Source organism: Aphis gossypii, chromosome 3 (assembly GCF_020184175.1).
Source record: "Aphis gossypii isolate Hap1 chromosome 3, ASM2018417v2, whole genome shotgun sequence".
Taxonomy (NCBI): Eukaryota; Metazoa; Arthropoda; class Insecta; order Hemiptera; family Aphididae; genus Aphis; species Aphis gossypii.
In genome coordinates, this window is record NC_065532.1 from 40,172,270 (window position 1) to 40,184,978 (window position 12,709).

The 12,709-nt window shown below is 26.7% G+C and overlaps 1 protein-coding gene across 1 annotated transcript; it reads left to right on the plus strand.

Moving 5' to 3' along the window:
- The first annotated feature begins 5,487 nt into the window (after positions 1-5,487).
- On the plus strand, positions 5,488-8,957 carry LOC126551090 (KRAB-A domain-containing protein 2-like). The gene is made up of 3 exons (XM_050203853.1): positions 5,488-5,651; positions 7,070-7,742; positions 7,810-8,957. Exons 1-3 carry the CDS (start codon positions 5,488-5,490, stop codon positions 8,107-8,109), a joined length of 1,137 nt encoding a protein of 378 aa, XP_050059810.1. The 3' UTR covers positions 8,110-8,957.
- Positions 8,958-12,709: the final 3,752 nt, after the last annotated feature.

Below are 12,709 nucleotides of genomic sequence, written 5' to 3' on the forward strand. Positions count from 1 at the left end.
AAATATAATAACAATAATACTAAACAATTTTATTCATGAAATTTAGTTTAATTTACTAAAACAATTACTTTTTTTAGTATTACACAAATGGGTATCGCATAATAACGGACATCTGATAATATAATATAGTATGGGAACTGTTAAAACCCCGTATTTTTTTCCATTTTTAATAGATTTCCATTTATTAGAGGACGTAAAAAAAATTATGATGGATTTTTTTTATTTTAAATTTGAGTTTATCTATTATAAATTATTTATACTATACCTAATTTTTTTACAAACAGAATTATAAAATAATGATTCAAAATTGTATTACATACCTGCTTTTACATCGTATGAAGCTAGAATTTCGAGTCTTATTTTAGTATGTTATACTTAAAGACTAAAGTTATACTCTTTTCACACTAGTAAGTTCGCAAATTTGCATTCTTATTACTTGTTACTATAATAAATTATAACATTACTAAATCATTAAATAACAGAATAAACCCATGACATCAAAATAGTTGATATAATTGGTACTTAGATCAAGTTATTTAGATAGAAATTCATGTAGATTTTATTAGATGCCTAGGTAGTTTATTTATTTAATACAAAAATTGTGACTAACGATTACTGAATTTTATTAACTACAATAAGCCCAACTCATAAAAAACCTTTTATTAAATTTTCAAGATTTTTTGGTGATCCAAAATTTATTTATCGAAAATTTCAATTGTCTATAAATAACTTTAAAAAAGTCAAAATATTTTGAAAATTTAACCTTATATAGAAAACACTAATATAATCATTTAGAAAAATGTTAAGTATTTACAGTTATTAGTTTTTGAGTTACAACTATAAAACAAAATCGATTTTGTCAAAAACTGGTTTTGCGTAAAAATTCTCGTTTTTCCGTCACTATTTTTGTTATTTGTTTTCGATTTCTTTGAAAACTCCTAGAAAACATTTACTTTTAACCTGTATAATAAACCAAGGATATTAACTTTGCCATCGAAAATCACCCCCCAAGTTTGAAATTGAACCATTATTTCGACAAGTTATACTGTACACAGACACAAAAAAAATTTTAAAGGTTATTATGTAGTTTATTATACAAACCAAGTTTCTCAGTACATAAATCCCGATCGGTGTTAGATTTGTACCTAAAAAAAAAATGCTCGATATAATACCATGCGTTGTGGGTTTTTTATTATATACATTTTTCAGTGATAATGTGCATAGTTAAGTATACTAACCATAAAAATCATGACTGAGTAAATAATCTAGTAAATTAAAGATAAATATTTAAATTATAAATTAATTAATTCCATGCATTAATTTTGTATCATAAAAAGTTAAATTATGGTAATAAATAATAATAACTTGTTTATGTACTGTACATATATCGATTGGATGATTTATTCGTGATTAATTTTTAAAAACAGTTAGCATTATATTATGTGTTTCGTAATTATTTGCATTTTTATTTCACTGCCAGTTCCATTAAATACCACTAATACTAAATATACAATAACTTCAGAAATAAAAATTAAATTAAGATTTAAATTAATTTAGGTAAAAAAAGCGGGTAAATTGGTACCTACCTCTCTGCTGTATATTAGGTTCCGTGTGGATCATTATTATGTATTATAGGAGTGTTAAATTTTAATCCAATGTTAGGTATCATTGTTTACAAAAAACGATTCTGAACGAATATGATTTGTTAGCATAGGATAATATAATTTTCAGTGGTTGGTGAAAAAGGTGGTTTATGTGTTTAATGGCCTGAATACACCAACATTTAAGATCTTTTATAATTATTGTAAGCTATACTTACGGAAAATCTTGTATTCAATTTTCAACTCTTAACTTCTTTATACTTATACAACAATTTTTATGAATTATACCTACTAAATAATTTGCAAATATTCATGGTTTTGACGAATTTTTGTCAATATTTTTTTTTTTTTTTAAATGCTAATAAAAAAAAATTTGCGCCTATGTATCCTTATAATTTATAATTTTTTTATTACTATAAGAATAACTTATGAGGATTTTTGTATTAAATTTTCAAGTATTTTGACTCGGCCAAAATATGTTATCGACACTTCAAAAAAAATTCTCAAAAAAATCGAAAATTTCAGTTGTTTATAAATAGCTCAAAAAAAGTCAAAATATGTTGAAAATTATATCATGTAAAGAAAATGCCAATCTAAAAAATTGGTGAAGTTTTCACGTATCTACGACTTATAATTTTTGAATTATAACAAATATTTAATTTCGTTTAAAGATAAATCGTTATCTCTACGCGATATTTAGTAAACATTTAAAATTAAAACCCACATAACATTTTTCCTATTATAATATTTCAAGTTTTCTCTATAGCTATTTGAAGAAAAATTAATGAAAAATGTAGTAATGAATTTTTTAACCTTACATATAAACAGAAAAAAAAAAGCGGGCAAGTGGGTACCGTTCTGCTGTACATTAGGGGGTGGGGTGGACCTCGGACTAGGGTAGGTTAAATTTGAATGCAATGATAGGTATCTTTGTATACGATAAACGATTCTGAACGAAGATGATTTGTCAGCCTAGGATATAATTTCCAGTTGTTGGTGAAAAAGGTGGTTTATGTTTTAATGGCCTGAATACACCAAAATTTAAGTTCTTTTATAATTATTGTAAGCTAAACTTATGGAAAATCTTGTATTCGATTTTCAACTCTTAATAGCATTATTTCGACTAATTATGCTTTACACAGGCACAAAAACAAAAAAAACAAAATCACACACCATTGTAATATCAATACATTCATCACTTCGTTCAGAATCTAAAACATTGAAGATAAATCTCATTTGCTAAATTCAAAATTGTATATCATGCTATTTAAATAAATAAAAAAAAGCAAAAGTCTGTCTGGGGACAAGATAAATCATAATCTATTTTTGACAATTATATTATGTCTTATGGCTGGGGGTCATTCTGTTAATTTGTGAGACACCGAGAATGTTACCAGTCGAGATGGTGATTGTTTATAGCAACTGCAGATTGCTATGTAAAAATGTATATCATGTCAGTCGGATTCTTGCCATTTCACACCTCTGGTTTACGTTTTAGTACTGTAGAGGCTAGAGATATAATACTGTATACAATATGTTCATAAAAATAAATATAAAGATTTATTAACATGATTTGGTAACTCATATTCTCATTGTTCCAACGTGGTCAAATAATATTCCATAAATGCTTAGGTATTACAAACATATTTATTTTCATTTAAAATACAAATGCTTTATATTAAATTAACTTGAATTGAGGAACCAAGGTTAAGTTTTAGAAGGAATGAATTTTCTTTATTTAATTTAAAGCTATTCAAAGTTTATCTAAAAAAAAAAAATCATAATTTTTTATATTATTAAAATATTTAGAAATGGAATAGAACGTACCGTAATCTTCTTGTGCTAAAACAAAAAAAAATATTATAACAAATAACAAATGAACATAAAAAAATTAAAATCATTAAATTAAATTATTTTATTTTGTTTTAAAAAAATTAAAAATAAACATCTTAAAATTATTAAGTATAAATAATACTAAATAATTGTAATAAATTAATAATTACCACCAGCAAAAACACTATCGAGTAAATAGCAAAATGTTAAAGAGATTATAAATAATCTACATTTAGAAAGAAGCATTTTCATTTCTTAGATATAACTACTATACTGTATAAAGTATATATAAACTATAAAAATACAGTATGCAATTAAGTACTAACGCATACGAAAGAATAATGAAGTACAAAATGCAAATTTCATGAAATATATAGCATATTTTGTTTGTTTAGGTATGTTTAACTATTTGCTATAGTGTGTAACTAGCTGCTAGCGATTGACATAATCCTTTTATACATAAAAGAACGTTTTACATATGTGGCACGTTATACACATATATCAACGGCATTACAGTTTACTAAAAAATAAAAATTAAAAACATGATGATCTTTTGCACGGGAACTTTTTTACACAAAAAACAATTTTTATAAAATCTTTTTGATCATATTATGTTTGCATAAAAAGTTCGTTTTTGTTTTTGTTTACTCAATAGTCTTGAACAATTGTTGTTGTTTTGTCATAAACTTGAGGTACGTTTGTAATTTTATATACGATTTTTTACCTACAATTATACTAGCTGTACAAAATTGAATAAAACTTTATATCAAAATGTATGCGGGCTACAGGCGATTTACAAATATAGTATGCGATCTACCGAAAATTAATTACAAATTATATCATAATATTATAGTATAATTATTGTAGTAGTAATAGGTATCTAGTAACAACTTTGGGATGGGCCGTTTCTTCAAAAATTATCAGTTCCGGTTCTTGTCCGATTCCAAAATATCCCCCTTCGGTTCTCTACACCGGTTCTTTAAAATAAATCTTAAGATTAAGAATAGTAATTAATTAGCATATTGTATAATACTACAATTTATAATATTATGTATGCTAATGAGTTATTGTATATTATATTTATATAGATTATAGAATGTGTCCCGTTTTATATGTACCACTAAATATCTCAGCTCGATGGCCTTAGATTGAAAAACGGTTTGCTGTGATAGATAGGTGGTACAGAAGTGCACATTTTGGGAAAATTCAAATTTTCAACTCCTTTGCTAACGCGCATGCACAAATGAAAATAAAATTTTTTTGAATAGCAACCCTTATTATTGATATCAGATATGGGTAGGTAATTTTTGTCCTAAGACATTTTGACCATAGTCCTAAACCTATAGCATTGACCAAGTTACAGGCATTACATTACATTAAAAAAATTGTGGTTGATTCGTCACAACTAATAATTGAATAAAAATCTTTTTCCAACATATTGGGTGTACATATAAAACGGGACACATTCTATAATCTATATGTTACCGGCAGTATGGATAATCCGGTATTTTGTGAAATGCCTAGGCATTATATAAAATGCCAAAAATTACTCGGAAATATGCATAATACGAGCTTTGCCTAGGTATTATGTATAATTCCAGAAGTGATAAAGGAAATATGATTAAAATAAGAAAAATTGGGTATCGCCTATTACTAAAGCGCGGTTTTTTGCAAGGATTGTTTTTTATTTATTTAAAATTTACAAATTAATTAATAATAAAAATTTATTATTTTCAATCAATCTATTATAATTCATAATGATAACTGACAAAAATCCAAAAATGTGAAAAGAAAAAAATATGCAATTGTATAGAAATCCGCGCTTTACCTATTCACCAACGACTTTACTTATCGTTTATTGTAAATGCGTGTGCCGCCGTGTGATGTGCACGATTTGACACAATAAAGATAAGAATCTTAATCTTTATTTCATCAAATTCATAACCTACTATCAAAATAATAATTCTGACGAACTATATTGAACATACTTTTATTATTTTATCGTAATTTTCGTGTCTCATCGCAGTGTGGAATTTTTATGGATACGATTAAAATGAAGTCAAATTTTTATAACGAACTACATAAAAACCGTAAAAAGTTGGCTAATAATACTAGTTTTTTGTCTGATGAAAAATATAATGAATTAATAGAAATTATTTCAGAACTTAAAGCTGGACGTAAGAAAAAAGAGCCTAAAGACTTCCGTTTAATCAAAAGGTAAGAAATTTATAATAGAAAAAATACTTAAATTCAGGGCTTAAATTAAAAAAAAAATATCGTTTTTACGTTATTTTAACCGAGAACTGAGGCTGGGATTTTGATGCAATGTCGCCTTTTTTTCTGGGGTTTTGAAATGTTGGTCTGTAAATATAAAATGTGTTTTATGTGATAGGTTCTGATTATTTTAAAGTATTTTTTTTTTTTTTGCACGATTTGACAAAAATACATAATTAACCATAAATACATTTTTTGACGATTTTTAGTGAATTTTCTTAGTTTTTAGAGTATTTTTATTTATTTTTAGAAAATTTCAGTATTAGAGAGTAACTTAACTTAAATTACAAGTTACTAAAACGAAATTACTTTTTAAATAATTTGATGGTAATTTAATTATATTTTATTGTAAATAATTTATATGTGATTTGAGTTACTTTTTTGTAGTAATTATTACTTAATTACTCATTGCTTTATTTCGTTAAATACATGCAGTAAAAAGTGATCTAAAATGTTTGAATGTAATTTTGAATATGCACTTTTATTTCTATAAATTTTTATAAATTTAATATTTAGTTTATGTTTTATCGTATTGAATACATGCTCCAGTGATATTTTTGAAAAAAAAAGTAACTTTTATTGTAATTGAGTTACTTTTTAAACTCAAAAGAAATGTAACTTGACTAAATAAAAAAAAAGTAACTTAAAAATAATTTAGTTACAATTTTGATAAGGTATTAGTAATGTTATTTAATTACCAAAAAACAGTAAATTCCCCAACACTGGGAAATTGTTACGATTAACAAGAGACTTTCGGCAAACTGCCGACGGTACGAATAATAAATTATATATAGCACGACAAGTTATCGTCGATAACAATTTTATTATAGCTAGGCCTTTCCGTATAGATTAACGCCGTTATTATATACCTATTGGCTATTATGTATTATTATTTTTATTACCTACACTAATCATACATACGTACGTACAAGTTATCGTAAATATAATATATATGCATTTTAATAGTGCATTTTTTTTAGTTTTTTGTCATTTTTTTTTGCATTTTTTAAGGGCATTATTTGAGATTTTTACGGAATTAAAATCTCTTACATTCAAATATTTACACGTTCAAATGGAATTCATTTTTTTCGTTTTTCATTTACTGATTTTATTTATTATTTTTTTATTCGTTAAGTATTTAAGTAATTAATTATTTGTTAATACATCAATAATTTGTAAATTTTAAATAAATAAAATATTTTCATGATTTCTACTACATATTATATGGCGTACCTATTTTGATACTTTTTAGTGCATAGCAATCTGTAGCTTTGAAGCCCTGCTTAAAGTACTTTTATAAAATACAACCATCTATTTTTTTATTCAGATTTATTTTAATTTATTTATTTCTATTATCGTAGATATAATGTGCTGGTTGTACAAGGAAAAACGAAACTTATATTCCCTGTAAAAGACGACAATGTTGTTTTGTATTATGTGCCAACCAGTGAGCTATTTGATATACTGCAAGCCACACATGTATCAATAGGACATGGTGGGCGTGATCGAATGATCAAAGAACTTGGTAATAAATATAAAAATATAACACGTAATGATATAGAGACATTTTTGCATTTTTGTGAACCATGTCAACAAAAACAAAAAGGTTCAAAAAAAGGAGTGGTAGTTAAACCAATAATATCTTCAGACTTTAATTCCCGATGCCAAGTTGATTTAATAGACTTCCAGTCTCATCCTGATGGAAAATTTAAATTTATTATGGTGTACCAGGATCACCTCACTAAATTTGTTGTTCTTAAGCCCCTCGAATTTAAACGCGCTGAAGAGGTAGCCTATAATATTATAGATATTTTTACGTTGCTTGGAGCTACAACTATCAAATTAAATAACGAAAACGCCAATGTCATGCGAACTAGAGCTAAGGAAAATCTTGAAAATCAAGCAAAAAAAATGATGGCGTGGTCGAATAAGAAGCTATTACCGGTGGCAATTCATTCAACTGTACGTGTTCCAGTTCCTGAGGTAGATAAAGGACGTTTAGATGCACGAAGTATACTGGCAATTGTTTTAGAGGTAATAAATAAGTTAAAAAATTATGCGTTTAATATTAATAACTATAAAATGTTTTATTTTTTTTTAGGTGACAAGTGATGGTTTTTATCGATTAGGAACACGGGATGGAGTTCTGAAGCAATTATATGCTAGAAGTCAGTTTACAGCATGTCAGAAAAAGCTACTACAAATTGACGAAGCTCCAATAGACACAGAAGTGGCATTACGAACAGTCGCAAAGGAACAGTCTACAGGAACTGGCCAAGGATTTTTAAAATGTGTTTGTAAGACCAAGTGCCAAAATAAAAAGTGCATTTGTCTTAAAAATAATGTTTTGTGCACTTCAAAATGTCATTTTCTACATCATGTTGTAATAAGTAGCTATTAGTTTAAGTAAAATGTATAAATAATATTACTTAATAAAATAATATAATACAATAATAATAATAACTATGTATAAAAATATAATAATAGATAAAAATTAAAATAATGTTTTAACAGAATATGAAAAATTGTTTGTTACTTTGCCTAAAAAGAAATTGGCGTTTTACATAATGCCTAGGTATTTTATAAAATACCTAGGTTATATGTAAAATAATATTAAATATTATATGTTTTATTTATATTGCCTAAAATGGGTCGGCAATATGCATAATGCCTAGGTAGTTTGCAAAATACCTAAATTTTCTATATTGCCGGTGACATATATAAATATAATATACAATAACTCATTAGCATACATAATATTATAAATTGTAGTATTATGCAATATACTAATTAATTACTATTCTTAATCTTAAGATTTATTTTAAAGAGAACCGAAGGGGGATATTTTGGAACCGGACAAGAACCGGAACCGATAATTTTTGAAGACCCGGCACATCCCGAATTTTTTACTAGATACCTATTACTACTACAATAATTATACTATAATATTATGATATAATTTTTAATTAATTTGCCCTAGACCGCATACTATTCTCGTAAATTCATGGGTAGACCGCATACTATACGACAGCCCATAAATGTATTGTGTGTCTATACTAATATACAGTGCTCGAGTCTTATAGCACTAAAAAATCATGAAATATGCGCTATTATATGCACCGAAAAAATGTAAAATATGTGCTATAATATGCACTACAAATATGAAAATATGCTTAAAAAATTATTTATTTAAAATTTTTATTTAGACATTTATGAATTTATAATTATTAAAATTTAAAGAAAATTTTTTATATAATTTTACAGTTATAATTTTCTACAAATAATGACTAAAAACTCTTTCCTGTTCTCATTAATTTGTATGTGTTGAAATTTGTCAATCTGTAAAATATAATTATTTCAAATCAATAAATCATTAAAAAGTAACTTACAAATTGTACCTTCATAATTGCACTGTATTATTATGTGTTTCCGATTATTTTCAAACTTGAAAGATCTTCTGTTATTGCTTAATAATGTTTTGTACGCGGAAAATGAGCGCTCTACATCGACCGATGTGATGGGAGCGTAGTTGAAGTAAGGAATATACGACTAGAAATGTCTTCTGGAAACCCGTTTAATCCTTCAATGTCTCCAGTATCCGATAACATGCGAGAAATATTTTTTAAAAGCGTTAGACCATTATTTTTTTCTAAAACATTTTTTAGTTTTGACTGTATTTTTAACTCAATTTGACCACGTAGTGTTTCGAATGATTTTTCTACATCATTTATTATTTGAATTGATTCAAATAATAACAAATGCTGTTCTTGTAGTTTTTTTAAAGATGTAGTCAGAGTTGAAAAATTTGATTTGATAAAAATAAAATCTGTATCTATACAGTTTTTATTGATATATTTTTTTGCCTCTTTGATGCTGACTACATCGTCGTTGTCAAGTTTTTCAAAAATAGAAAAAATTATATTTAAATTATCGCAGTAATTTACAGACACGTATCCCATCTGGTAATGATAGGTTCTGGAGGAAGACTTATTTCGGGAGCTTCAGATTTAAAAAGTTGTATACGGTTTGGAGCTTTTCTAAACGTTTTTTTAACACTGGCTATGACTTTATCAACTGATTTGAAATGTCCTCTAACTTCTTCTGCCACCCTATGAGGCTATGAAGGCCATGGGCAGCACATGTCACATGAATCATTTTAGTATACAGGGCTCTAAGTTCTGTAGCCGATTTTATCATGTACGGCGCAGCGTCAGTTAAAAATAGTAACACTCTATCACGTTCAATACCCATTAACTGAATAGAATCATCAAACAGTTTGCTTATCGTTGAATAATTGGTTTTTCCCAGTTTTTCCGAATTTATTAAAAATATTTTTCCCGGTTGATCTACTTCCAAAATGCCCACTATAACATTTGTTATGAAACGCCCTTCTATGTCTGAAGTATTGTCAATGCTAAGCCATAAATTCTTGTTAGAAATTTCTGATTTAATTTTTTCCATTGTTTCAATATATAATATATCATCGACATATCCTTGTCTTAATGTAGATTCCATTGGAATTTCTTTACCCGTGTAAGTACTTAAAAAACTGCGGAATCGGTTATTTGAAAGTTTATTTAAAGGTATGTTAGCGGATAATAAGGCCTGACACAAATCTTTATTGAAACATGATTTCTGACTTGAATGTGTTAAAAATTTCTGTTGTGATTTTACTGATTCTTCTTGTTTACGTTTAATTGCTTTTGTATGTTTGTCAGTTTTAAGATGTTGTGTTACATTGATTTTTTTTTCACAATTTACTTTAATTTCACAGTATTTGCAGAAAAGAATAGATGAATCGTGTGAAAACGTATCTGAACCGAATTCTTGCACGTAGCTTCTTAACCGTCGGGCTAGTGATAATTTATCTTTTGGCATGGTATAAAAAATATGTTTTAATGAAAAACACAACGCTGAACAAAGAAAAATTTATAAATTCACAAATTCACTATACGAATAAAAACGTACATACGAGCGCAATCAAAAGTCGACGTAAACTAATCGATTACTTCGTTGTAGATCGGAACAGTCTATAATTATTGGGTATATAAGCAAGTATGGTCGAAGTCGATAACAGAAACAACATTAAGATAAAAGATACGATAAACAGGTTAGGTTACACAATATTGTCTTGCATTGGGATATTTTAGGAATATTTTTTTCAATCGACAATGAGTTTTATAACGTCCTAAAACTGTTGATCATTGATGAGTGGCCGAAATACGTATTTTTGCAGGACTGAGTTTTCGATATTTATATTAATTAGCAATAAATAGCAAAATAGTCGAAAAATAGCAAAACCTCTAGAATATGCAAAAATATGCACTAAAAACTTTTGGTATTAAGTTCATTTTTGTCTGAAATGGATTTATTGCTTACTCTGCTATCTTTTCATAAACAACAAAAAAATATGCAAATGCTACTAGTCTCGAGCCTTGCAGTAATATATTATTAATAATGGTTACTAGTTTTCTTGTGCATATATTTTTTTATAGATTTGTTCAACGTGTAACTGGTGGTGTATATTAATATTAAATACCTACTCTCTTATTATTATAAGATATACCTACCCAACTACCCAAGTCCTAAAACTACATAAGACTAGCAAAGAACAACTGAATATGCTGACCAGTATTTTTGAACATATTAGTTTAGAAATCAATGCCCACAACGAAATTTGTACATAGATCCTGTTTCAGAATTATTAAACTAACAATTTAAAAAGAAGACAAGTATATATAAACACACTCTGTAACTCTGCTGTAGAGAACAATTGCATTTGAAAATGTCATTACGTATACAAACATTATAATTAACGTTAGTTGTAAGTAGGTAGGTAGTACTGTAGTAGTAACAACAAATAATATTTTAAAATTTCACAAAAAATACTAAAATCATTGTTTTACACGACAGGCGTAAATTGTCGTAGGTACCCATAATTGTGCATTTGTACGTATATCTGGTGCATTAATATCTTTTTTACATTAACAAATTAAAAAATTTAAAATATATAAAATTATAAGTGTGAGTGCAATTGATAGTATGGACTATGGACGTAATAACTATACCAACCGTTTTACATACGTGTTGCATATGCGAATAATTAATAAACAGCATGGCAATTGAACAGTTGTTGTTTTGCCATGAACTATAGGTACATTTGTAATTTCATACACGATTTTTTGGAAATAATATCTACAATTGTACCAACTACTATATACTACTATTGTACTTGAGTACTTCATACTACATTATTTTGCAAAACACAATTCTTTTCAATAATTTCACATTCTATGTGTTTGTGCAGGCCGCGAAAAAAAATAAAATAAAAAATAAATACTATGATGTTAAACGAAACAATTGAAAACCGACAGTAGTATAGTAATTACTAATTAGTAATGTCTTTATATTATAATAAAGTTCCACTTATTTTGACAGGAGATTTTAATATTAATTTTCAAAATTGTTAACATAATTTTTTAAACATTGTAGAAAATGATTAATAAACAAAACAATAGTTTTCAACTCGGATATAATAAACAGTATACCTATGTCTTATAAATATTATTTAACTAGGTACATTTTTGTAGACTTGTAGTTAATATAAATATTTTTTACAATACCGTCCAACTTTCTATATTTTTGCTTAGTTACTATTCATTTCTATCCTAACCAAACAATTCATTAATTTAAATGTAAAAATATACATAATAAATAATAATATTAATATATGCATTATATAATTATAATTAGCAGAGAATACGACGACGTGTGGCGCGAACACCTACTGTTTTTCTTCACAACACACACGTACCTATTACAGGAGAATATTATGTGAATTGTAGTTTTTACCAAAGTGAATGTATTTCCTTCGGATGTATAAGAATTAGAATTCATTCGAAATCGATTTAAAATGTCCTCAACGTTCTTATTATTTTTATTAAACAGCTATTAAAAATTAAAATTCATATTATTATGTAACCCGTATTATAGGCACACAT

What these genes read in the sequence shown, in the direction of transcription:
- LOC126551090 (XM_050203853.1), top strand. Translation starts at nt 5,488, where the DNA reads ATGAAGTCAAATTTTTATAACGAACTACATAAAAACCGTAAAAAGTTG. An exon ending in GACTTCCGTTTAATCAAAAG is followed by an intron (nt 5,652 to 7,069) that starts GTAAGAAATTTA and finishes CTATTATCGTAG; the next exon opens with ATATAATGTGCTGGTTGTAC. An exon ending in TACTGGCAATTGTTTTAGAG is followed by an intron (nt 7,743 to 7,809) that starts GTAATAAATAAG and finishes ATTTTTTTTTAG; the next exon opens with GTGACAAGTGATGGTTTTTA.